Source organism: Miniopterus schreibersii (assembly GCF_964146895.1).
Source record: "Miniopterus schreibersii genome assembly, chromosome: 6".
Lineage (NCBI taxonomy): Eukaryota > Metazoa > Chordata > Mammalia > Chiroptera > Miniopteridae > Miniopterus > Miniopterus schreibersii.
Genome location: NC_138107.1, coordinates 18,487,884 through 18,515,224, shown reverse-complemented (window position 1 = coordinate 18,515,224; position 27,341 = coordinate 18,487,884). Strand labels below are relative to the sequence as shown.

The 27,341-nt window shown below is 39.3% G+C and overlaps 1 protein-coding gene across 1 annotated transcript; it reads left to right on the top strand.

Moving 5' to 3' along the window:
- Nucleotides 1–27,341, top strand: RHAG (Rh associated glycoprotein). The gene is made up of 10 exons (XM_081140388.1): nt 1–202; nt 15,516–15,699; nt 16,316–16,466; nt 18,041–18,188; nt 18,446–18,612; nt 21,167–21,304; nt 21,684–21,805; nt 25,053–25,126; nt 25,360–25,433; nt 26,153–27,341. The coding sequence occupies exons 1-10, from the start codon at nt 46–48 to the stop codon at nt 26,225–26,227; spliced, it is 1,290 nt and encodes a 429-aa protein (XP_080996514.1). The 5' UTR covers nt 1–45; the 3' UTR covers nt 26,228–27,341.

Below are 27,341 nucleotides of genomic sequence, written 5' to 3'. Positions count from 1 at the left end.
GCAGCCTGTGAAGCCCGCAGTGCACCTCTGTCCTTTGCCACAAACATGAGGTTCAAATTCCCTCTCGTGGCCATTGGCCTGGAGGTTGCCATGATTGTTTTATTTGGATTGTTTGTTCAGTATGAAACAGATGAGACTCTTCTCCAGCAGCCCAACAGCACCAAGTCAACAGATGTGGACAGATTCCTTGAGTTATACCCTCGTGAGTAGGCAATCTACTTCTTATATATTTTAGGTTATTCCGGTTGTCAGAATTTAAGATCTTTGAATACTGTAACCACTTGAGCTCCACATTGGAGTTCCTTATAGAATTATGTGATAGTTGTGCGTACTAAGGATATTATAAGTTTATGCTGTGGCATTTGGTCTCTGTAATTAGTGTTTGGATAGAATATGTGTCTATTAATATATCAGAACAAGAAGCCAAACATTCAAATGATTGATTAATTGTTTTGTGTGTTGCTTACCTGTTGCTAAATGACCTTATTTTTCTCTTAAATTATACATTAGATCTACAATGTATAAAAATATCACTTATCACAAAAAAAAAAAATTTGAACAATCCAAAGGTAACCTTGGAGGAGAGAGACTAGAAATAAATTGGAGTATTTAGAAGAGGAGCCAGGATTTCATGTGGGGCCGTAAGATATAAGAAGGAATATTTAGGGTCATATCAGATATAAATAGAGCTTTAACCAAAATAAACGTGCTCATGTTTTATAATATTCTGAAAGGAAGGTGGTTTGTTCCTATGAGATGAGAAGTGTGAGCACCTAACATTGTAAAAGCAGAATCCTTCCCTGGAAATGGTGACAGGAAAGAAGGAATTTAGTTTTAAGTTGGAAAGAGCAAGCTATGGAATGTTAATATGACAATAATTACTACCACACACATACCACATACACTGAAGGCCAGTGATGAAGCAGACTTGTTTGTTACCTCATTAGCCATGAAGGGAAGGGGCAGTATATTTCTATTATCTAGATTGTTTATTTTTCAAATGAGGCTCAAATAATTTTAAGCAGTTAAAATTATTTAAAATGGTAGCAATGTTTATTGTAGTTTTATAAAAAATATATAAGTTTCTAAAAAGGATTTGACATTTGTTTTCTCATTCCTATGCATTTTGAGGGAGTTTATAAAATGGGGAGTATTCTCATATAGAGATGATCTAGAGTTACATGACTCAGCCGAAACGCACAACTTCAAGTTAAGAGTTAGAACTATAAGCTGGAGAGTCAGATTCCAAGTCTAGTTCTACTTACACTACATAGATGTCCAAGGAGGTTCTTGATTAAATAATTTCATTATTTTCAAGCTAGAAAAAAACAAAACAGAACAGAATTCTGTTCAAATCTATATGCTCTTGTGCATTTCATTTATTCATCTAAAAATATTTTATTCCATACCAAGCATGTGCTACAGCAAATTTATTCAAAGATAAAACAAATATGAATCTCTTAGTATATTCTAAGATTCTGCTGTCTGATCCACATGTAAACAAAGAGCTACAACACAGTACAAGAGACAAAATACCAAACTATGATTTAAGATGAGTGTTATTGAAATAAGATTATCTTAAGAGCTCCATAACTTGCATAATTCAAACCGAAGACTTTATGTTCCAGAGTCAAATTTCCTAGGTAATACTTCAACTCAGAATTTGAGGGCAAAAACGAGTTGGAGAGAATTACTAAACATGGTCATTTTTTTGAATTGCCTAGCAATCATATAGTCCTTATACTCTGCTTGTAAGAAACACAAAAATTCATTCATTTCATGATTTATTAAGAAAATATTTATTAAGCTCCCAATTCTTGTAAAGCAATCTTCCTCTGAAAGGAAGACAGAAGATAAACATACAAGCCAATATATATACACATACATATATATTTTAATATTTTATTTATAAAAATAATTATATTTAATGTATATATGCATACACACATACACTCACATTTAGATGGAAATAAAATACCACAGCAATAAATGAAGCAATATTAATGAAATAGATACATCTGGACAAGGGAAGATGTCTTTTCAGGACCAGTGTAATATGAAAGAATTAATTCTTAATAGGCCAAGGTATACACTGCATGCAATTAATTAACTTCTATCCTATGCATCTAGAATGATACCAATCCTGTACTGTCTTTGAGAGAATTACAAAATAGTCACTTAAATTGTTTTATTGTTCTGTGGATTAAATGAGAAATCTGGTTGAGACAGGCAGTTAATGTATAGTCTAGATCAGCAATTTTAAATGGGTGTGCACTGGTGTACCACAAGCATTTTTAAAACATGCAATACCTGACCTCTTTTCCCTTAGATTGTCAAATTAAAAAATTACAACAGCCAACACAATAAGGTCTGTCAGGTGTAAATGCCGTGTCTTGAACCATAAATATATAGGTCATATAATAGAGTTGCATCTTATTGGTCAAGTCGCATAATAAGATTGCTTTAAATTGGTTAATTCTTGGTACAAGATGCTTTTTTTAAAAAAATATATCTTTATTGATTTCAGAGAGAGGAAAGGAGAGGGAGAGAGAGAGATAGAAACATCAATGATGTGAGAATCATTGATCGGCTGCCTAGCCCACATCCAGGGCATGTGCCCTGACCGGGAATCAAACCCCGATCGCCTGGATCCTAGGTCAACGCCCAACCACTGAGCCATGCCCGGCTGGGTGGTATAAGAAATTCTTATATATAAGTATAGGCACATAATTGTTTAATTTTTTACTTTAAATTAAATTTTATTTATTTATTTATATATTTATTTATTTATTTTAAAGTTTCTTTATCTTTATTGTTGAATATATTGCAGATGTCCCTTTTTTACCCCCATTGATCCCCTACACCCTGCATCCACCCCACCCCCAGGCCTTTCCCAGATTAGTGTCTGTGTCCATGGGCTATGCTCATAAACATATAAGTTCTTTGATGAATCTCTCCCCACCCACTCCCTCACCCCATCTTCCCTCTGAGATCCCTCAGTCTGTTCCATGCTTCTGTGTCTCTGGATCCATTGTGTTTATTAGTTAATTTTGTTTATTACATTCCACATATGAGTGAGATCATGTGGTATTTGTCTTTCTCTGACTGGCTTATTTCACTTAGCATAATACTTTCTAGTTCCCTCCATGCTGTCCCAAAGTATAAAAGATCCTTCTTTTTTCACAGCTGCATAGTATTCCATGGTGTAAATGTCCCACAGCTTTTTTACCCACTCATCTACTGATGGGCACTTGGGCTGTTTCCATATCTTAGCTATTGTAAATTGTGCTGCTATGAACATAGGGGTGCATTTGTTCTTACTGATTGGTGTTTCGGGTTTCTTAGGATATATTCCTAGAAGTGGGATCACTGGGTCAAATGGCAGGTCAATTTTGAATTTTGGGGGGAACCTCCATATTACGTTCCAGAGTGGCTGCACCATCTGCATTCCCACCAGCAGTGTACCTGGGCTCCCCTTTCTCCACACCCTCGCCAGCACATGTCACTTGTTGATTTGTTGATGGAGCCATTCTGACAGGTGTGAAGTGATACCTCATTGTGGTTTTAATTTGCATCTCTCTGATGATTAGTGACTTTGAGCATTTTTTCATATGTCCCTTGGCCACCTGTATGTCCTCTTTGGAGAAGTGCCTATTCAGGTCCTTTGCCCATTTTTTAATTAGATTATTTGTCTTCCATTTGTTAAATTGTATGAGTTCCTTATATATTTTGGATATTAACCCTTTATCAGATTTGTTGTTGGCAAATATGTTCTCCCATACAGTGGGCTCCCTTTTCATTTTGTTGATGGTTTCTTTTGCTGTGCAGAAGTTTATTTTGATGAGTCCCATTTGTTTATTTTCTCCTTAGTTTCTCTTGCCCTAGGAGATGTATTGGCAAACATATTGCTATGACAGATGTCTGAGATTTTGCTGCCTATGTTTTCCTCTAGGATTTTTATAGTTTCACATCTTACATTTAAGTCTTTTATCCATTTCGAGTTTATTTTTGTGTATGGTTTAAGTTGGTGATCTAGTTTCATTTTTTTTGCATGTACTGTCCAGATTTCCCAACACCATTTATTGAAGAGACTGTCTTTACTCCATTGTATGTTTTGCCTCCTTTGTCAAATATTAATTGACAATAATGGGGTGGGTCCATTTCTGGGTTCTCTGCTCTGTTCCACCGATCTGTATGCCTGTTCTTGTGCCAGTACCAGGCTGTTTTGATTACAGTGGCTTTGTAGTATATTGTGATCCCTCCAACTTTGCACTTCTTTCCCAATACTGCAGTGGCTATTCAGGGTCATTTTTGGTTCTATATAAAATTTTGAAGTGTTTGTTCTAGATCTGTGAAATATGCTGTTGGTATTTTAATAGGGATTGCATTGAACTGATAGATTGCTTTGGGTAGTATGGATATTTTAATGATGTTAATTCTTCCAATCCATCAACCTGGTATATTTTTCCATTTGTTTATATCTTTATTTCTTTTTTCAGTGTCCCATAGTTTTCTGAGTACAGGTCTTTTATATCCTTGGTTAAGTTTATACCTAGGTATCTTATTTTTTTTGTTGCAATGGTAAATGGGATTGTTTTTTTAGTTTCTCTTCCTGAGAGTTCATTATTGGTGTATAAAAATGCCATTGATTTCTGGGTATTAATTTTGTATCCTGCTACCTTGCTGAATTCATTTATTAAATCTAGTAGTTTTTTTAGTGAAGTCTTTAGGATTTTTTATATACAATATCATGCCACCTGCAAATAATGACAATTTTGTTTCCTCCTTTCCAGTTTGGATGCCTTTTATGTTTTCTTCTTGTCTGATTGCTGTGGCTAGAACTTCCAGTACTATGGTGAATAAGAGTGGTGAAAGTGGACACCATAGTCTTGTTCCTGTTCTTAGGGAAAATGGTTTTAGTTTTTGCCCATTGAGTATGATGTTGGCTGTAGGTCTGTCATATATGGCCTTTATTAGGTTGAGGTATGATCCCTCTATTCCCACTTTGCTGAGAGTTTTTATCAAAAATGGGTGTTGGATTTTGTTGAATGCTTTTTCTGCATCTATTGATACGATCATGTGATTTTTGTTTTTCAATTTGTTGATATGATGTATCATGTTTATTGATTTGCGAATATTGTACCAGCCTTGCATCCCTGGAGTAAATCCCATTTGGTCATGGTGTATGATCTTTTTAATATATTGCTGGATCTGATTTGCTAATATTTTGTTGAGGATTTTAGCATCTATGTTCATCAGGGGTACTGGCCCATAATTCTCTTTCTTTGTAGTGTCTTTATCTGGTTTTGGAATTAGGCTAATGCTGGCCTTGTAAAAAAGAGTTTGGCAGTGTTCCTTCCTCTTGGATTTTTTGGAATAGTTTGAGGAGGATAGATGTTAGTTCTTCTTTGAATGTTTGGTAAAACTCCCCTGTGAAGCTGTCTGGACCGGGGCTTTTGTGTGCTGGGAGTTTTGTTACTACTGCTTCAACTTCATCAGCAGTTATCAGCCTTTTCAGGTTTTCTCACTCTTCCTGATTGAGTCTTAGAAGGTTGTATTTTTCTAGAAATGTATCCATTTCATCCAGGTTGTTCAGTTTGGTGGCATGGAGTGGTTCATAATATTTTCTTACAATCTTTTGTATTTCTGTTGGGTCAGTTGTTACTTCATCTCTTTCATTTCTGATTTTGTTTATTTGGTTCCTCTCTCTCTGTTTCTTGATGAGTCTGGCTAAGGGTTCATCAATCTTGTTTATCTTTTCAAAGAACCAGCTCTTGGTTTCGTTTATCTTTTGTATTGGTTTTCTTTTAGTCTCTATGTCACTTATTTCTGCTCTGATCTTTATTATTTCCTTCCTTCTACTCACTCTGAGTTTTCTTATTGTTCTCTTTCTAGGTCTTTAAGTTGTAGGGTTAGAGAATCTATTAGAAGTTTTTCTTGTTTTTTGAGGTAGGCTTGTAGTGCTATGAACTTCCCTCTCAGGACTGCTTTCATTGTGTCCCATAGATTTGGGGTTGTTGTGAGCTCAACAAGAAGTTTTTGATTTCTTCCTTGATCTCTTTGGTAACCCATTCATTGTTTAATAACATGCTATTTAACCTCCATGTGTTTGAATGTTTTTTAGTGTTTTTATTGTAGTTGATTTCTAATTTTATGCCATTGTGGTCTAAGAAGATGCTTGATATGATTTCAATCTTCTTAAACTTGTAGAGACTTGTTTTGTGTCCTAAGATGTGGTCTATCTTTGAGAATGGTCCGTGTGCACTTGAGAAGAATGTATATTCTGCAGCTTTGGGTGGAATGTTCTGTAAATGTCAATTAAATCCATCTGGTGTAGTGTGTCCTTTAGGTTCACTGTTTCCTTGTTGATTTTTTGTCTGGAAGACCTATCCAGTGAAGTCAATGGGGTGTTAAAGTCCTCTAGTATGACTGTATTGCTGTCGATCTCTCCCTTAAAGTCCTCTAGAAGTTTTTTTTATAAGTTTAGGTACTCTTATATTGGGTGCATATATGTTTATCAGGGTTATATCCTCTTGTTGGATTCATCCCTTTAGTATTATGTAATGACATTTCTTGTCTCTCACAGTGAAGTCAATGGGGTGTTAAAATCCCCTAGTATGACTGTATTGCTGTCGATCTTGCCCTTAAAGTCCTCTAGAAGTTTTTTTTATAAGTTTAGGTACTCTTATATTGGGTGCATATATGTTTATCAGGGTTATATCCTCTTGTTGGATTCATCCCTTTAGTATTATGTAATGACCTTTCTTGTCTCTCATTATGGTTTTCATTTTGAAGTCTGTTTTGTCTGATCTGAGTATTGCTACCCCAGCTTTTTTTTCATTTCCATTTGCATGGAAAACTTTTTCTCTTCCTTCACTCTTATCCTGTGTGAGTCTTTTCTTCTAAGGTGGGTCTCTTGTAGACATCATATATTTGGGTCATGCTTTTTTATCCATTCAGCGACCCTATATCTTTTTATTGGGGCATTTAATTCATTTACATCTAAGGTTATCATTGAAAGACACTTATCTACTGCCATTTTTTTCTTTACGCCTATGTTTCTCATTCTCCCTATTTCTACTTCTAATTACAGCAGTGCTTTTAACATTTCCTGTAATGCTGGTTTTGTAGTGATAAAGTCTTTTAGCCTTTTTTTTTTGTCTGGGAAACTCTTTATTTCACCATCTATGTTGAATGATAATCTTGCTGGATAGAGTAGTCTTGGTTTCAGATCCTTGTTTGCATTACCTTGAATACTTCATGCCATTCCCTTCTGGCCTGTAGAGTTTCGAATGAGAAATCATCTGACAGCCTTATGGGAGCTCCTTTGTAGGTAACAGATTGCTTTTCTCTAGCTGCCTTTAAGGTTCTCTCTTTGTCTTGAATTCTTGGCATTTTAATTATGATGTGTCTGGGCATGGGCCTCTTTATATTCTTCTTGCTTGGGACTCTCTGTGCCTCCTGAATTTATGTGACTTTTTGTTTGCCCAGGTTAGGAAAGTTTTCTGCCATTATTTCATCAAACAGATTTTCTAACCCTTGCTTACTTTCGGCCTCCTCTGGCATTCCTATAGTGCAAATAGTGTTATGCTTCATGTTGTCCCACAGCTCCCTTAGACTGTCCTCCTGTTTTTTAATTGTTTTTTTCTTTTTGGTTCTCTGATTGAGTTATTTGTTTTCTACCCTCTCTTCTAATTCACTGATCCAATCCTCAGCTTCCTTTAATCTGCTGTTTATTCCTTCCAATGTATTCTTTATTTCTGTTATGTCATTCTTAATTTCCTTCATAATTTCCATATCTTTTTTCATGCTGTTGAGCATCCTTACAATCAGTATTCTGAACTCTATAGCTGATATATTGCTTATCTCCATTTCATTTAGCTCTTTTTCTGGAGACTTCTCTTGTTCTTTCATTTGGGGCTTGTTTTTTGGTCTCCCCAATTTGGTTGCCTTTTTGGGGTTGTTTCTAAGTATTAGGTAGATCTGCTAGGACCCTCAGTCTTTTTGGAGGGTCTCTGGTACAGGCCAATGTCAGACACAGTTTGTGACTGGCCCTGAGTACTCTGTTTGGAGCTATAAACAACCCACGGCTTGCGATCTCCTCTGCTGGGGCTGGGTGCATTTGGACAGGACCAAGATGCACACCAACGTCTGCTTTCCCAAGGCCCGAGTCTGGAAGCAGATCAGGCAAAGACTCAAAGCACTCTTATGTCTACCTCTGTCTGCAGGCTGATTAATCTGATTCTCTTAATGAGCCTCAGGCTGTAGAAACTCCACAGGGTGGGGCAGCTTGTTGTTATCAGTCTCTTAACAAGCCTCAGGCTGTAGAAATTCCACTAGGTTGGACAAGAGGCTTTCCAGCAGGGTGGGGCAATGGCTACCCCCCTCAGGCAAAAGCCAAAATTGTTTGCTTGCGAAAGATGTCCTCCACAGTTTGGAGGAATGACTCAACACAGGAATCTAGAGGGGTGACCCGATCTCACTCTCCAAAGCCCACAACCCTAGACTCTCCCCACACAGCTCCAGTCTACTTTGCACCCCCCTCTGCTAGAGCCCAAGGTGAGTGGCTACACATGAAACTTTGTGCATTGGCTCTTTAAGAGCCTACAGTTCCAGCTGCTTCTCCCTGGCAGACAGAAACCCAGCTGCTTTTCACAGCCAAATGTTATGTGGGCACCTTTCTCAGTTCTGGTGCTCTTGGCTGGGAAGCCCAGCCTGGGGTTTAGGCCCCAGAGTCCTCAGTGGGAACCCCCACAGCTAAGATCTCCCTCTGGACCCTTAGCTGCTGCCTGTGGGAGCCCAACCAGGCCTCTCGAGTCTGCACTTCCTACCAGTCTCTGTGTGGTCTCCACTTTTCCTCCTTGGTTATGAGGATGCTCTCCAGCTAGTCTTCAGTTGTTTTCAAGATGGTTTTTCTATGTTTTAGTTGTAAATCCAGATTGGTCCCGGGAGAGTGTCAGTGTAGTCGCCGTCTTGGATTTCCACTTTGCCTAGGCCCATGATTTTTTTTAAAGGCACTTTGGAGCAGAAAGGGTAGGTAATTACTTTTATTATTATTATCTCATCATTATTATTATCGTTAACCAATCAAAATTATACCTATTTTTGTCACATCTGCAAAAATATACTTTTTGGTGTGCTGCAGAATTTTAGTAATTAGTTATGTGTGCCATGAGATGAAAAAGGTTGAAAATCACTGGTCTAGATAGTTCTTTCTGATATAAAGTGACATAAATAAAACTAAAAGAAGCAAGAGAGTAAACCATATGGATATTGGAACAAGAACATTTTACGTGGAAGAAATGGCAAGTGCAAAGGCCCTGGGGTATTTAATATATGCAGTGAGCAAGTGGAGAGAATAAAGTCGGAGCTGTGAGAGCCTCCGTACTGCAATACCTTGTAGAGCATTGTAAGCACATTGTTTTTATTCTGAATGAGTTGAGAAGCTACTGGAGGACTTTGAGAGGAGGAACTGACGTTACTTAGGTTTTAAAGCATTCTTCTGGCTGTTAAGTAGATTGTAGGGGGCAAAGGGGGTGAGTAGAAAGACACATTAGACATATTAGGAGGAGGATGCATTCATCCAGCAGGGAAATGATAGCAGGCTGGACCAAGGTGGTTAGCAGAGAAAGTACTGAGAAATGGTCAAATGCTGGCTATAATTGAAAGTGTAGCTAATAGGATTTTCTAATATATCAGCTGTGTCAAACATGAAAAAAAAGGAGAAGATATTGAAGGTAGGATTAATATATGCAGTGATGTTTCACTCTTTAAAGGAAACATCAAATTACAGTTGCCAATAATAGTGATGATTAACAATCAATGTGTGTTGTACATGAAACCAACGAAAGTTCTTTACTTACAAACAGTTAACCCCATCCCCCCACACCCTCCCACAGTGACCTCTTCTCCACTTATAAGGGCAGTGAGGCCAGGATGTGGGCAGGGGATGGGGGAAGGGAGAGAGGCTTCAATCAATAGAGGCCCTGGGGATCCAGAAGGGCATTAAAGAGAATACAAATTGAAATTTTACATGTGAGGCAGTCTTCACTCCTTCAAAATGCTGTCCATAACCCAGTCTATACACAATTAAAAAATTCTCTCTTCTGGGAGGTGGCTCTTGAGACCTAAAATTATGGCTAATACTAATCTTCAAGGTCAGCTATATTATCCCAGGTTAAAATATTTTGTAGAATAGCCCTAGAAACTACATGATTGTGGTTATACATGTGTATTTTCCCCCTGCATTTCAAACAATTGATTTGCACAAATCTTGTGGAACGGCATGTCATTGGAAAGAAGGTTATTAAATATTAACTCATTACAAAGCAATGTTAAACTCAACAGACATGTTGGCGTGCCTCCTAGAGCCTTGCACTGTGCCAAGTGCAGGGATTCAAGTAGAAAGGAGGCTCAGTCCCTGCCTAAGAAACTCACAGTGTGTTACAACAGCCCTCAACTGCAGGGTGGTGGAAGTTACAAGTTTTTCACAAATAAGTAAAATAGGGTATTAATTTAAATTCTAAACAAACTCGATCAGCTGTAAGTTGATTCATCCCTCTCATTTCCTTGCATACTGCTGTGCTCTTTTGAATAAAGAAAAGAATGATGTTACTTACACAGTCCTGGGATTAGTACCCATCCCAGGGCACAGCCGTGGAAGCGTGTGGCACTCCTGAATGTCATGTTACTGGTGATGGAATTATGTGTCACCTGGTGTGATGAAGTGGGAAGTTCACAACACCACTTGTATAACATTCTTGCCAAAATATTTTGTCAAATTCTAATTATGGTGAAACAATCAAACAAATACAAACTGTGGGACATTCTACATAAAAAACAAATAAACATGACCAATAAAAAGCATGTGAGAGAACTGCTCTAAATTACAAGGGTCTAAAGATACACAACAAAGAAAATGTATGAAATTTAAATAATGGGCCAAACAATCCTATAAAAGCTCAATTTGGGACAGCTGGAGAAATTTAGAGATTCTATGTTAGATAATATAATTTTTATTTTATTTATTTATTTATTTATTTATTAACTTATCTTTATTGATCAAAGTATTACAGGTGTCCCCCTTTTTTCCACCATTGACCCCCTCTGCCCTGCTCAAGTCCCCTCCCCAGGTCTTCACCACATTATTGTCTGTCCATGGACTATCCGTATTTAATATAATTGTATCAATGTTGTATTTCTTGAATGTGAGATGATATTGTGATGGTTTGGGAGAATGTCCTTTTGCTTAAGAGATTCATGCTAGTTGTTTGGGGCAAAATGTTATCTTATTTTCAAATGACTTAGAAGGCACACATATATATCTGAAGAGAGAACAAATGTAGAACATATTTATAACATTTGTACTATTTTTTCTAAATATTTGAAATACGTGAACTTTAAAAATTTGGAAGGTGGAGGAGAAGGATTCCACTTTCAGAATAGTATTCTCCACATAAAGCGTTCAGGATACAATCCCAATGGCTTTCTGATTGGAAAGTGAGCTGGACGAGCTGGACAATTTTTAACACTTGATCCAGAAAAACAATATTTCTGAATAAGAGTCTTATTCTCCCAATTAGATGAATTCTCAGTGGCCCCCACCAGTGATCCATTTATTCATGCATAACTGACGCATTTCCTGAAAAGCTACAGGTCCAAACTTTCTGCTGTGGTCTGTCTATCATGGGATAGAACCTTATGAGTTTGACCTTTAGATTTGCATTTACTTTCCTCTGAAGGAGGGCCTAACTGGCAGTACTCGTTCAGTGGTCTATCTGAATAAATAATAGGTGAGCCCATAGAGTAACAAAACAGGTAAACACATAAACTAATGACATAAAATAAGAGGGACATGCACAGTGTTACAGCTGTGCCTGGTAGCACTGTGCAGAGGATCTGGTTGGCCAGGTAAAGAAGGGTTGGATGTGGGTTGGAGAGGGCATTCTAGGCAGCAGGCTTCCTGAGGAAATAAGAGGAAAAGAGGGTCCCATTTCATTTTGTTTGGCTGTTGAGGATGGTAGAGGTAAGCTGGAATAATCAGTTACATTTTAAGCATGCTGAGTTATCAGGGCTTGCAAGGTATCCTATTGCAAATGTGGAAGTAAAATACAACAGGAATACCAGACATTGCCAATTTATTCTGGAGGCTAAAACCACCCGCTATTGAGAATATCTGATGTAGACGGGTCTTGGCAGTCCTTAAAACCTGTTGGAGACTTCACAAAAATTCAAACCCCTCAGGAAATTCCTTTTTCCTCTATGAAAAAGATTTTTTATTCCTTTAATGGAAGTCTTGCTCCACAAAACGAAACTTGTGGCCCTATGCCTAGTCCCCACCCACAAATTCTTAGAGCAGAATGAAAGATAATACATAACCCTAATTGTTTATAAACTTTTTAATCCACATATCTTATGCAGAATCATTATCTGTCAAAAGATTTCACAACTTTGTATGCTCTCTTTAGCAACGTAATAGATGAGATTTTAAGCCCCCGTAGCTGAAAACAGTAACAAGAATTAGATCAGAGGGGAAAAAACATCGGAGCACAGTTGATAGGAGCAATTCCTCCCTCCAGAGAAAAGGCCTGCTTTTCCGTCAAAGGGGGTGGAACAGAATCTGAAGAATTATCGCTACCAGTGTGGCATTACAAAATTATATGAAGCAATTTCTTTTCATTGCTTGGTTACAGATTGCTATAAAATCAGTAGATACGGAAGGAACAAGAATACTCTTTTAAAAAAACAAAGAATGTTCGGGAAAATAACTTGGTTTAATGACAAAATAAAACAGTAAAGTCAGCAGAACCGGGTTCTTATTTTTATTCTGTCCCCATGGCTGTAAATAAATTGCGGAGCTGAAAGAGACTTTGGACTTCGTGTACCCCAAACCTTCCTTTCCGGAGGAGAAAACTGTCCAAGAAGGCTTAGCAAAACCTAGCCAGAGACTAAGCCAAGCACATTCGCGAAGCTCTACTCCAACTTGGTTTATGATCTGTCTTCAATGTCTACGTATACGAATTAAATGGTGGGGAAACAATCTGTAAAGAAAAATGAGTGTAGATGGTCACCTGTATTTCAAAAATCAAACAGGTTGATGTCAGTTGAGAGCTGCTCAGCAGCAGGAAAAAAACACCTGAGCAGCATTCTCCTCTGCAACTTCCCTCAAAGCTGCTGACCAGTCTCTCTAGGAAGGAGGCTCCAAGGAGCCATGAAATGGCCTGAAGTCTCATTATGTGGACATGACGCTAATGTGTGCCTGAGTCATGAAAGATTTCTCTGGTTTTCTCAATCTCTTTATGTTTACATTTGCTGAACTCGTACAAAAGTTGGACTGGCTGCTGGACCACCAAAGGACCCCAGTGACTTAATCTAGGATGTCTATTCTGTTATTTGTCACAGAGGAATAACTTTTTTTCCAAGCCTCCAAGGGGCCCTTTTCAAATGCTGGGAGCCCTTGGAAAGCCAGGCTCTTCATCCACATTGGGATGTGATCAATGCCACAGACCAGTTTATTGGATTTAATCTGCAAAGTGTCAAATAAATGTGGTATGCAAATTGTGTAGGGGAGAAAGTCAGGACAGTTCTGCAGAGGGAGTGTGAAGCCCACGGGAAAGATGCTACAGGTTGGGTTCCTCAAGAAACAAACTGGAAGACAGACATTAGCCTGAAAGAGGTTTATTAGGAAGGGCCTTGAGGCACCACATCTATAGCAGGAGGGTTTAGGCAGAGAGAGGCGACTGCACTGACCCCACAGAAAACTCTGAGACTAGGATTATCCAGCAGTAGGTGGTCCTTTCCTGAGGAACGGGGTGCTCACGTGAATTCGTCATTGGGCACAGGCTACCCTGGGGAAGGGCTGTGACATTGACAAGGCAAGAGCATTTCCCAAGAGAACTGAGAGCTCAGGGCTGTGATCTAGCAGCACTCCCTACAGCGAGGGGGAAAGGGAAAAATAAATCCTTCAGGTCTAAAGGAGGGAGGGGTCTGCTCAGAGCATTAGAACCTTCACTGCAGGAGACAAACCTGAGTGGCATCATCTCCCACCCTAAGGTCAGTGTTGTTAAGCCTGATGGTAGAACAGAGGTAGAGAGAGCCAAGAGTTAGTAGTGTGTCTCTGAGTTCCTGGGAGGCCAAGACCCTGCCTTGGTCATCCTTACACCCCTAGAGCGCTCCATGCATGGAGGAATTCAAATCCTGGCTCCACCCTTTGGATATTAACTGGATCCTAGCATCAGTTTCCACTGAGATATGTCTTCTAAGCATGTCCTCCCTCATGCCGATTTGCACTTAAACATCTGGCCACAGTGGTTAACATTAATTCCACATTCATATGTTTTATTTATCTCAGGTTTTATATTTGTTCCCATCTAGGCCTTAATTTGCTTTGTGTATCTACTGAGTTGAACCATAAGAAATTGCCAATAGTCGAACCCTTTTCATTGGCAGTTTCAATGCAAAATGTCAGTTTCATATGGTTCTACCAAGTATACATCTTACCAACTAAGCTGTAAGTTTCTTGAGGGAAAGGCCTGTGCTTTCACAATCTCACATTTGGTCATGTGTTTTATTTATTTATAGAGTGCATTACCAATACTCCCTCCCACAGAGGGTTATCCCACACAGAGTCGCTCTGTGAAATAGGGTCTTGTCAGGATTGCAGATGAGAACCCTGACGCTCACAGAAAATGAGTGACTTGCCCAAGATCACACAAGCGTGTGATAGAATTGGGGGCCTGAGCCTACATCTCCAGATACCAAGTCACATATTTGCTCCCCAAAAGAATGCAGCATTGGTTTATAAATTGTTAACAACCACACTATCCCATTTGACTCGAATAAGGATTTGGTAAGATTTCCATGACTGATATTATAATTTACACACATTTGATAAATGGAGACTGTAGCTCATTCATTTAGTCATTTTTGCCTCTTTTCTTACATGCAGGCTTTTATGCCAAATTCTGGGGAACAGTGGATGAATATATCCTAATCTCTTCAGTAAGGAAACTCACTATTTACTGCAGAAGGACACCTCGTTGACTACCTATTACAGTGTGATGCATGCTAAACAAATGCCAATACAATGTGACTGATGCTAGAGCTGAGGTGTATACAGAAGGCTGTGTGAAAGACAAGAGGAAATATTAATTTTCCCTGAGAGTATTTGGAAAATCTACAAGAGGGGGTGACTCTTGCCCTGTGCTTTGTAAAGATTCCCTCAAGGGGAAAGTAAAGGGAAACTCTTCAGGGAAAAGATGAAAGACGCACTGGTGTGATATACTACATAGTGTTCCAAGAAAAGGCTCCAGCATTGAATAACTTGCCCACGGTCTCATGGCTGGTCAATAGCCAGGCTGGCATTGGATCCCAGCCCTTGCTGCCCAGCTAATGCTCTCCCTTTGCAGTGTCTTCTGCTTTATTAGATGTAGCATCTAATAAATGGAATGTACTATGATATGACACTTTCTCAATGCTCCCCTAATGCAGATTTCCTCTCCTTTGCTCTTTTGCAGTATTCCAAGATGTACATGTCATGATATTTGCTGGGTTTGGCTTCCTCATGACCTTCCTGAAGAAATATGGCTTTAGCAGTGTGGGCATCAATCTGCTGATCGCTGCTCTGGGCCTCCAGTGGGGCACTCTCATACAGGGCATCCTGCACAGCCATACACAGAAAATTACAATTGGAATCAAAAAGTGAGCCTCCCTTCCTTTTCCAACCATTGCATTTTCAGAGCAATTGTTTCTCTGCTTGGTCTCTTGTCAGTCAGTCTATAACTAGTTGGCTAATTGTCTCCCTTAGGCAATAGAAGATGGTTGAGATCCAAGGATGCAAATCTATGCTTTGCTCCACTGAGCTGGATCATACGTGAATGTTTATGTCCTCTCTGGTCTGGCTTTAAGGGTATAAGAATTCCTCTTGCCTAAAATTATTATTCTTTCCATCTCAGCTACAGGGAGCACAAATCCACCGTTAGTCATTTTTCCTAAATTATTTTTGAAATGTAAACACTCTAGAAAATAAGTCATTTATCATATCAACAAAAACAAAGTAAGACCCAAAGTGAGATAGAGCATAGGTCGGTTAAAATAAAGACAGTTAAAGCAATGAAAGAGTGTATAATGAATGGAAGAGAGGAGGGGGTAGGAATCGGGTGAGTACAAAAGCAGGCCTGGGATAAGTGACTGATGGGGCCTGGCAGGGAGAAGGGCCTTGTACTCTGGGTAAGGTGATGCTATAGTTCATTACAACTTACAGTTTTATTTGGGGTTCGCATTATTCTTTAATGCATTTATTTTCTTTTCCCCTCAGCATGATAAATGCAGACTTCAGTACAGCCACGGTTCTGATTTCTTTTGGAGCTGTCCTGGGAAAAATAAGTCCACTCCAAATGCTGATGATGACAATCATAGAAATTACTGTCTTTGCTGTCAATGAACATCTGGTTGCTGAGATGTTTATGGTAAGTGTTAGAGGATTAATTTTTACCTAACTTTGGACATCAGTTTTGGTCACAACACATAATGGATGCCCACTCTATGCAGGGATAAACCCTGGCAAGAGTGATTCCACAGCAAATAGTAATAATAGGCCTCATTTATTCAAGTGCCTACTGTGAACGTTATCTCATTTCATCCTCACAACAATACTGTAAGGTAGGTGTGACTGTTAATATTTATACCAAAAAAAAAACCCCTCATGATCACAGATGCTAAATGACTTGCCAGATTCTGGATTCGAACTCAGATTTTTCTAACTCTGAAACTATTTTTATTACATTATATTTCCTATCAATGATCAATTTCTATTTCAACTACTAGGTGAATAGTCTTTCCTATGGCCCAGGCCAAATTTTTCTTCTCGATAAAAAGTATCATTGGATACCCCAAGAATCATAAATAGAATATTTCTGGGCACACTCCAATAGGTTATGTATGTTTCTATTGAACATTTAATCCAACAGCAATTATTTTAACAACTTCTAAGTGTCATGTGTTGGTGATGCAATGACAAACAAAATAGTTAAGGTCCCTATTACTATAAAATTTACAACCTAGTGGGGGAGACAGACATCAAACAATCCCCCCACCCACCTATAGGCATGCGCACATGTGTACGTGCATATGCACACACAATTACTATAAATTATAATACATAGTATGAAAAATAAGTAGAAGGGGTTATGAGAAAATGTAACTGGAAGACCTCATTTAGATTGTGGAAGCAAGGAAGGACTTTCTGGGGAAACGACAGTTAGTCTGGACCTGAAAGGTACATAGAAATTTATTGAGTATGAAAATCTTAAATAAATTTAATGAAGTTGTATCATTTTCCTACCTTAATAAGAACAGAGCAATAGCTTGGGTTTGGTACTCTGAACTTTCCCTTTAGAGGCAGGAAATGCAGAAAACTGTATCAAACCCATGCAGTATCTTAAAAAAGGGACCTAAAATACATTTCTTCTAATGAATCTTGGACCTCAGGCTAGTTTTCATGTCATTACACAGCAGAGTGAGAAAGTGTGAGAAGGATCCAGGCTTTTTGAAGCTTCATATCTTTGAGTTGCAATTAAGTGAGCTTTATCTGTAATATCAATTAAATGCAAAAGCCATTCTTGTTTTGTATCCGGTGCAAGCATAATATTTTACACTCTCCCTAACCTGGAGATGTAACCTAAACTGTATCGAGCGCCCACTAAGGGCCCAGCACTTTACGAGCATGGTCTCATTTATGCTAGCTAGCTAATATTTCCCCATTTTACAGAACCTGAGACTCAGAGAAGTATAGGAATTTGCCTAAAGTCACATCACAAGGAATTACCTGACCTAGGATTAAAAATCAGTTCTGTGTGGCTCCAAAGCCTATATTTTTTTCTATGTAACTATCTTGTTTTAGCCCCTTTTATCTGATGCATTCTTTCCCTCTCTTGATCTACTTTTTTTATTGCTAAAACCAAAAACGCAGCCCTTTCACTGGCTTTCCTTCTGTAGGGAGATGCTGTTCCGTCTCTTTTACATGAATGTTTTATCCCCTCAGGCCACTGATATTGGAGCATCAATGACGATCCACGCCTTCGGGGCCTACTTTGGCTTGGCTGTCGCAGGCGTCCTATATCGACCAGGCCTTCGGAGGGGACATGACAACGAGGAGTCTGTGTACCACTCGGATTTGTTTGCAATGATTGGTGAGTAGGGATGAACCCGCTAGATCCTTGTCTGTTTGGTCAGGCACATGAGGAAGGGTTGACTCCAACACAGCTGTGAAGAGCTTCAAGAAGGAGCGTCCTCTGAATACTATTCTGTTGCTGCTGCTTTCCCCTGAACTCTTAGGCAGCTAAGCCTAAAAGCAGACAATGTCAGTGCCTTGTCGGTAAGGCAAACTGCCTCCCCTGGGTTGTCTTTCATGTTAAGAACGAATATGCCTTGTTGTGGTTTGCTGCAGGGACTCTTTTCCTATGGATATTTTGGCCCAGCTTTAATTCTGCCATCGCCGAAGCAGGAGACAAACAGTACAGGGCCATCGTAAACACCTACTTCTCTCTCGCTGCCTGCGTGCTCGTGGCCTACGCATTCTCCAGCCTCGTTGAGCACCGAGGCAAGCTCGATATGGTGAGTTTCTTGTTAACCCCTCTTAGTTCTTCTGGCTGGCTGGAGAATTAAATTGACATGAGACAGATTAACAGGAGAAAATAACTAAATTTAATTACGTATGTATACATAGGGACCCATAAGAATATGGGGCCTGAAGACAAATGGGACAGTTGAGGCTTATATGTCACCTTGAATAAAGGGGAAAAGGGGATAGATTTTTGGGACTTCAAAGTGGAAGAAAGCAATTCATGTGGAGATGGAGAAGAAAATGTTTGGTAAACAAATAGGACACAGAAAGCCCTTTGATCCAAAGGGCCTTGCTAGGTTTCTCCCTGCCTATCACACCTGGTTCATATTAAAGCATAGCTAGCTATGGTCATAGTTTCCTTCCTGGAGCAGATTCTCTGTCTAAGTTCTTTAGGTAGCTAGCAGGAAGGTTAAAGGTTCTTCCTCAACCTTTTGTTTCTTAAAATAATATCCCTCCAAAAAGGACGTACTGAGGTGAGTGGCAAACAGCTCTTCCTTTTCCCCCCATGGAAGTCTCCTTAAGTGACACTAATGGTTGCTCAGATGAGTAGGTTCTTTCTGCATCTCTGCTAAACTAGCTGAACAGATCACAACACTGCAGACCACGAGGATTTTGAACATAACAGTATTCATTCCTTTCTTCATCAAATCTGCACTCTGGCAAATTAAAAGGTATTATCAAGAAACTTACAGGCTAGTAGGGAAAATAAGCATGCAAAAATCAAAGATCTAAGGCATTCTCCTTTGCTAATAAAGCAAACTGTCTCCAAGATCTTAGAAAATCTGCAACAGGACATGGTAATAGTAGAAAAAGAGAGTGGGGAATTAAAGTTGATTCTACTTTCCGATTTACACGTATTCCTCTCAAAGAAATAGCAATTAAATGCAAGGTGGGATCCTGAATAAAACTCTGAAAACAAAAAAGACATTAGTGGGAAAACTAGTGAAATTCAAATAAGCTCTTTAAGAGTATTATATCAGTTTTCTAGGGCTATGGTTATATAAGAGGTTAATGTGACAGGATAGAAAGAAGCTGGGAAAATTCCTGGGCAAGTGTAATACAGAAACTGAGGCAAGAAAATTAAACAAGGCCAAACAGTTTGGGCAGCTTGCAGCGTGCTTGCGAACTGCAAGGCCTTATCTTCCCCAACCAAGGACACCTGAGAACAAATGGTTAATACGTCTCCTCCCTAACCGGAGAACACTTAGCTTCAGTCACCCTGGGAACTGCACCGGCAGGAGTCGGAAAGCAGGGAGGAAAAAGGGGAGTTTTATCTCACCCACTGAACAAAGAAGTCAGCAGTCTTGGGACTTGCCAAGATAAAATCGCCAGATGTTCTCATAAATTCCGTGAAAGCCACAACAAAAAAGGGGACCTTGGAATCTAGCCTGTTCCCAAGATATCCAGCATAGGAACCTTGAAGCCTGTAGACAGAAGGGTATAAAACCCCTTGAGTCCCCACAAGGCGTGCATTCAAACCAGTTGGGTGCCCGCTTGTGCTTTATGCCAAGTGTATTTTTAATAAATTTGCCTGCTTTGCTACAACACTGTCCTTACGAGACTAACAAGAACCGAGGAGGGGACAGCCCTCTCCCTCCTACTCAGGGGGCCGTTGGATAACATCTTTTCTGGTGCCCATAACATTAACATTGGGTGAAACGGGGTGAGGGATATATGGAAACTCTCTGCAGTGTTTTTGCAACTTTTACATAATCTAAAATTATTTCAAAATAACACATTTTTTAAATGCCCCAAGTCAGTCCTTTGCGTTTCTTGCCCATGAGCGAGAGAAACGGCGGCGAAGGCGTAGTCCTCAGAGCAGCCACTCCTCTTTTCTAACCTGAGAAACAGAATATTTTCACTTTATCAAGCCTAGCTAAGGACATGTATTTCAGTTCTCTACAAATTGCTTCATGAAGGAAAATTGAAAGAAAAAAACACACACAACTGGTTCTCTTTTAAAAGTACCGATGACCTCTCCACCTCTGCCAGAGCCACCAGAATACGGTTTTCCTGAGGAGTTCTGGTGACCGGAAATCTGTGACTCTCCCCATCCTTGAAAGTTCCCAGTGCAGTGACCTTGTGAAAGCTGTTGTTGGCCGTGTGCAATGTGCGCATTTCCATGTCTGCGTGCGCTCTTTGGGCACTGGGACAGCATGGACTCCACGGAGCACACGGCAGCCGCAGGCCCCTGCTGGCTCCTGACGCGCACCGATGTGTTTGTTCCCAAGCAGCGACCACAGGCCAAACGCTGCTAGAAAAGTCGCTCTACTCCCCTCCGTCCGCTACAGCTCCTTTTATTTCCTCACGTCCCTCCCCACGCTGGGCCCCCTGCCTGATCACTCGCACACGACCAAGAGACCCTGGCAAGAAAGACGCATGTCAATGCTTGGAAGAAAGGCTTTCTGTCACTATAAAGAACACTCTTTTTCAAAATAATTAGTAGCCTTTTCAGCTTAAGAATGTGCCACAAAAAGTCGATTCTTTCCGTCCTGAGCTTTGCCTGTCCAGCTGGCTTCACTCACATGTCTGTGCTCCGCACAGGTACATATTCAGAACGCGACCCTCGCTGGGGGAGTTGCCGTGGGCACCTGTGCAGACATGGCCATTCACCCCTACATGTCCATGATCATTGGAAGCCTGGCAGGAATCATCTCCGTGCTTGGATTCAAGTTTCTGACTGTAAGTATGACAGGTGCCGAGTCAAACCTTGAATCTGCACCATCATCTTCTCACATCCCACTGGCAGAGAAAAGCCATGAAAAGCCCTTTCATAGGCACCTCTTCTTGTTTGGGGCTCATTTGCCTTCCTGTCGAAGGTGCCATTCACATCTCAGTGTCCAATGCTCCTGCTCTTCCCTGGCCTTTTGGGTATCCGGGGAGAATCTGGTATCAGTCATTTATAACTTAGTATAATTGACTGTTCAGTAGTGTGTTCCTTTCCTCGAGGCAATTCCATTAAAGTTTTTGTTGTTGATGATGTTTGTTTGTTTTGTATAAAATTAAAAACTGCGCTCTTTTAAGGGCATTTAGGATAACCTTACTGTGTTTATCATTTCAGCCACTTTTTGCTACTAAACTGAGGATCCAAGATACCTGTGGGGTCCATAACCTGCATGGCTTACCTGGTGTGCTAGGAGGCCTGGCAGGCATTGCGGCGATGGCCTTGGGAGCATCTGACGTGTGAGTGAGATAATGGTTTTCCTGCTCATACCCACCCACCCCCCCCAATCCCATTCAATAATGTTTTCTCTCACTCTGTGAAACCCAGTGATGAAAAGGTTTTTCTTGAGTGGCCCAGGCCAAAGTTCATAAATAGTGTCCCTGTTCAAGAGAATAGAATTTATCGGAAGATGTGTCTGAATTCATATTATTAATGTTTGTGTTTGGTTTTTCTTTTGTAAGTTAATAGTGAACTTAAATTTATCTTCCACAGTTAACTGTTTCTAGCAGACAGGGCAATTGTATAATAGCAATCAGATTACAGTGGGCTTACTCCTTTACTTGACCCCCACAAAATAGGACATGGAGGGCGTATGTGAGGAGCCGAGCAGTCATTTTCATCCAATCCACACAGACAAGGGGGGGTTAGCATAACATGGGGAGCAGTTGGATCTGGAGAATCGGGAAGACTGGCATATGGCGCCAGCGTGACTACTAACTAGTTATGTGGCCTCGGACAGGTCGCTCAACCTCTCTGGTTCTGTTTCCTCTTCTGTAAAATGAATTGGACTATCTGTTCTCTTAAATCCCTGGCAGACTTAGATTCTTCCCAAAGGGAGCCTAAGTGTTTATTTAAAAGGCCACAGGAAGAATGGCTCTCAGTCACATCCAGGAGAACGGAAGTGAGGGCATCAGCCATCTGGTGTCACTTTTAGGCAACAAGATTGAAACCATCGGATATGAGTGTCATCCGTTCAAAACAGCCAGCAGGATCACGGAGTGCAGATCACTCGGAGAGCAAGTGGGAGGGCGTGAAAGGCTCGGCTTTTAAAGCCAACGGGAAGCGTGAAGAAGGGGTGAATGTGTGTTTGAAAATGCCTCAAGAGGACCACTAGCTAGAGTTGCATAATTTGAAAAGAAAAATCTTCTCTTCAGTTTTAGCCGATTAAAATTTAACCCGGTTGAGATCAGTAATGATAAATATTTGAAAAACTTGCTGAATCACATTTTCTACTGAATAAAATGTTTGCTCCTTTCGTGTGTGTAGCAGACTAATTTTTTTCTGGTTTTTTTTTTTTTTTTACTCCTTTTGCAGATTTGGAAGACAACTCTAGAAATATTTACATTTCTTTTTAGTTCTCTCCAGCACTAACAGGGTGTTAAGACCAAACACTAAAGTGTCTTGATGCAAATCAAGCATGATATTAATGAACATGTATCAATGAGCTCAGCTCCTAAGGTGATAGTGTATAAACAGTCTGCAAACACTCTAAAGAGGTGCCTCAAGATTAGGAATAGAGGAACTCGAGCATCATTCCTAGACCAACTCCCCAGATGCAGTAGAACAAGCCTACCTGGCTTTCGGGCTGGGTCTGACTGGGTGGCCAGCTTTGGGGTGGGTTTCATGGTTGAGAGTCTAGTCCTTGGGTCTAGGTTTAGCAACAACTTTTCAATTTACTCAGGGGGAGTGTGGGTGGGGAGAAAATTTTGGAAGGCCCATTAAATTAGGTAGAATTCACATGTCTCATGCACCAGATAAAATACTTAGTCCAAGAGCCAAGACTGTTAACTGACCTGTGTCTATTCAGAGTACTAGGGTACAAATCAGGTTTTTTGGTAAGCATAGGACAGTGGGAAGTTAACAATGCTATTAATTTTGTTTAATCAAGAGTTTTCTAAGCCTGTTTTATCATGGGAACACTTTTCATCAAAAATATCTTTTAATACCTTGTAAAAGATCTTGGCAAATTCTGGTAAAATTAACAATAAGTTTACAACAGAAGAAAATCAAATAAATAAGTATATGTTAAAAATTAAACCTCACTAGTAATCAAAGAAATGCAAATGAAAATGGGTTACCAGTTCTTCAGTTATTAAATTGACAATGATTAAATGAATAACAGTGCTGAATGGTAGTTAAAGTAGAAAAATGGAGGTATAAATTGTACAATTTTGAATTTGGAAAAAATGTCAAGTGGTTTATTACCTTTTATCAATAATCTCACTTCTAGATAGGTTTCATTTTAGAGAAATTATTGGGCAAGTTCACAATGTTCATAAGAGGATGTATCCTCACAGCATTTTTAAAAAATATAAAACATTGGTAACAATCTAAATATCCAACCTATAGTTAAATAATTATAGTGCACTGTACAGTGTAATGCTCTGTAGCAACTAAAATTTGATCCAGATCAACACTTACTGACATAAAAAGACATTAAGAGTTCATGGGAATATTAGTATTATAACCTGATTGCATTTTTATAAAACTACGTGTTTTATATTTTACATTTTATACTGATAGGATTTGAGGGAAATTAGTTTCCTTTTTTTAAGTAATGGTTTTTAATATTTTTACAATGATTGTGTGTTACTTCCACAAATTTTTATACAGTAGAAAAGTTTAAACAAATAAAGAAAAAAAAAATCTGAGTTTAGTGCATCCCTTCCCTTGAATGATGAGAATGAAACACCAATACACTCCCATGCTCCAGTTGTTTGCTTTTCTGTACTCACTCCTTCAGTCTTTCAACAACTGCTTACTAATTGCCTGCTGAGCATGAGGCCTTGTGCTAGAGGCTCCTGCATTCCCAGGCATTCCTCACTCATGTAACACCCTTATGCATCTCAACAGCTTATTATTACAGTCTTTCATTTCCAAAATTGATACATTTTTTACTGATTTCATTTTAAGGCAACTACACCTAAGATAACATATAGAGAAATACTTTAGTATCATCAATGAGCTGTCTGTACAATACATGCTAAAATGAGCTTTTCTGACCTTACTGAATTTTAATTTCATTATAACTGTTCCTTTTGGGATGGCGTGAGGAGAGATAGAAGCTCACCTTTGTTGTGTACATTAGTCTCTCCTCTCTGGCATGGGCCAGTGCTCCATAAATGATGGAATGGTTCATCTCACAAATCAAAATGTGACACCACATTTTTAGAAAATACCAAACCCTTTCTAAAGGTCTTTTTACCCTTCTGAACAAATAGGTGGTTCTAGTTTAAGTGCTTATAAGAATTTTTTTCTTTTTTTTTTTTTTTTTACATTGCTCAAGGGTTTCAAAGGAAATAAATATATCAAATAAAAGGAAAAGTGTAACCAATGTGTTTGCTGGTGTGTAACGCTGCACCCTGGCCTGAAGATGGCAGGGATCCACACCCTCAGGCATCCTGCGGCAAAAACAAGCTGTCTCTAAGATCAGTAATAATAATAATATTCTTATTATAGCAAGATTCTTTTCTTTTGGCTTCCTAGGTCTACCCCGGCCATGCAAGCAGCTGCTCTAGGTTCTTCCATCGGAACAGCAGTTGCTGGAGGGCTGATCACAGGTCAGCATGAAAGTAAACACTTCCCTGTACCTCATGGTCTCGGCATAATCGATTATTAATAAACATATTAATCGGTAAACTTGAAAATGTGCTAAACATCCCACAGTAATCATGTAAACTCAAGGGGATGATTTTATCACAGTAATTACTTTAAAGTATTTATTTAATTACTATGCAAGTAAGTTTTCCTCTTTAGCATCATAACATGACTTCTGTTCTCCCCACCTTCACAGGTTTAATTCTGAAGTTACCGATCTGGGGACAGCCACCTGACGAGTACTGCTATGATGATTCTGTCTTTTGGGAGGTACTGTGCACTGTTCTACATAAGGATGTAAATGATGACTCCTCTAGTGAAAGTTTGGCTCACCTCAGGCCTAGATGTGTGTGTGTGTGTGTGCATTTGTGTGATGAAATCGAATGAAACCCTGTTTAGAAAGTAATTAAGACAGTGTGTGCAGACAGATAAAATTACAAGTGATGGTATTTTCCAAAGCAGGTGTTAGATGAAGAAAAGGCTGAAGCAAGTGCCGTTTCACTCCTCTGAGAGTTATTAAAAAATCTACTCATAAAAATAATAGGGATCCTGGGCATGAAATTTTATACCTTATAGAAAAGTAGGCAAAAGGTGGTGGAATGTGGAAGGTTGAAGAATCTCAGTGAGTTCACAGCAAGAGGTTCTTTGAATAGCAAAACATCAGCCTCATTCTTTCCTCCAGTGTCTACCTCTTTACTCCATTGACGTTTTCTCCTAAATTATTTCCTGCAAAGCTTAAGAGTGAGAGATGCTTGGGTGTGTCCAACGAGATTTTCAGGGAGAACAGGCGTGGGAAAACGGAATATAGTCAGGGTGGGTGCGGTAAATATTTCTGTTCTTTGCTTTTTCCCCAAAAATCAAACCATTTTTATACCCAGTTCTTTCTAAGCATGGATAATAATGACAGAAAATGCCTTTGTTTCAGTACTAATCTCTGACAGGCCCAGTGAAGGAAACTATAATGTGACCTCATCTTGTTTTCTCTCAAGGTCCCTAGGTGGAGAGAACATGACAGTCATTTCTATGAACATCAAGGCCACAACCACTTGGAACCTGAACCCTAAGTGCCATTCCTCTGCCTCAGCTTCCTTTATTTAGAATCAAGTTTAAATAGACGAAAGCACCCAGTGGGAATATAGACCAGCATGGAAGATCCTGAGCCCCAAATGTTCAGTGTAAAAATGTCTTAGCATACTCTGGTGTTGTCTCTGATGTTCCCTGATTTTTATATAGGGCCTATGACTCATAAAACAGATGGGCAAGACTACTCTTGACCATCGGGTAGATACAGGGTGAACATTCGATGTTCGATGTATATTCATGTATATTCCCCATGGAGGTAGATTTATATAGAAACTATACTTTCAAATCATATCAGTTTCTTAAATGTAGTTATTATGTTTTCAGCCCCAAAGATTATATAACTGAAGCTAATGAAACAATAATGTATATAAGAATCTATATAAGAAACATGTATTGAGGGACTAGCCTTAGTTGCCAATGTTTTTATCTAATGAAAAAAAAGATACCAAAAAAGAAAAACTACCTACTATCACTGTTTCATCTTAAAGAAGAAAGATAAGCTGGACATCACCAAAATGGGAAGGACATATTCAGAATAAAAGACCATTATTTAAGTTAAATAAAATTTACCTTCATAAAGAATAAAATAATAAAGTCTCAACACTTGTACTTTATTTTTATTTTTATTTTTAATATGTCTTTATTGATTTCAGAGGGAGGAAGGGAGAGGGAGAGAGAGGGAGAGAGAAGTGTCAGTGATGAGAGTCATTGACTGGCTGCCTCCTGCACGCCCCCTACTGGGGATCCTGCTGGGCTCAACACCAGTACTTTAAAACAAAGGCTGTAAGGAAGCTCCATCTGCTTTACTTTCTGAGTTGAGATTTACATACTTAACTAATTAGTTCTCTAGCTCTCTTTCTCCCTCAAATCTTCAGAGAAACATGCATATACATGCAAACACACAATGTATTGATCACTATATCTGTATGTAGTACAGGTTCAAAATAAAAGAATTATGTAGAGCAGTAATATGATTGCTTTTGGTAATGTTTTCTTGATTTTAGAAATGGATGAGCTAGTGATGTTATCTTTGTTTGAATATTCTTACGACTAATTCTTTTTGTATATTTACTGTTTGCAAAAAGAGCTCAAATG

What these genes read in the sequence shown, in the direction of transcription:
- RHAG (XM_081140388.1), top strand. Translation starts at nt 46, where the DNA reads ATGAGGTTCAAATTCCCTCTCGTGGCCATTGGCCTGGAGGTTGCCATG. An exon ending in ATTCCTTGAGTTATACCCTC is followed by an intron (nt 203 to 15,515) that starts GTGAGTAGGCAA and finishes GCTCTTTTGCAG; the next exon opens with TATTCCAAGATGTACATGTC. An exon ending in ATTACAATTGGAATCAAAAA is followed by an intron (nt 15,700 to 16,315) that starts GTGAGCCTCCCT and finishes TTTTCCCCTCAG; the next exon opens with CATGATAAATGCAGACTTCA.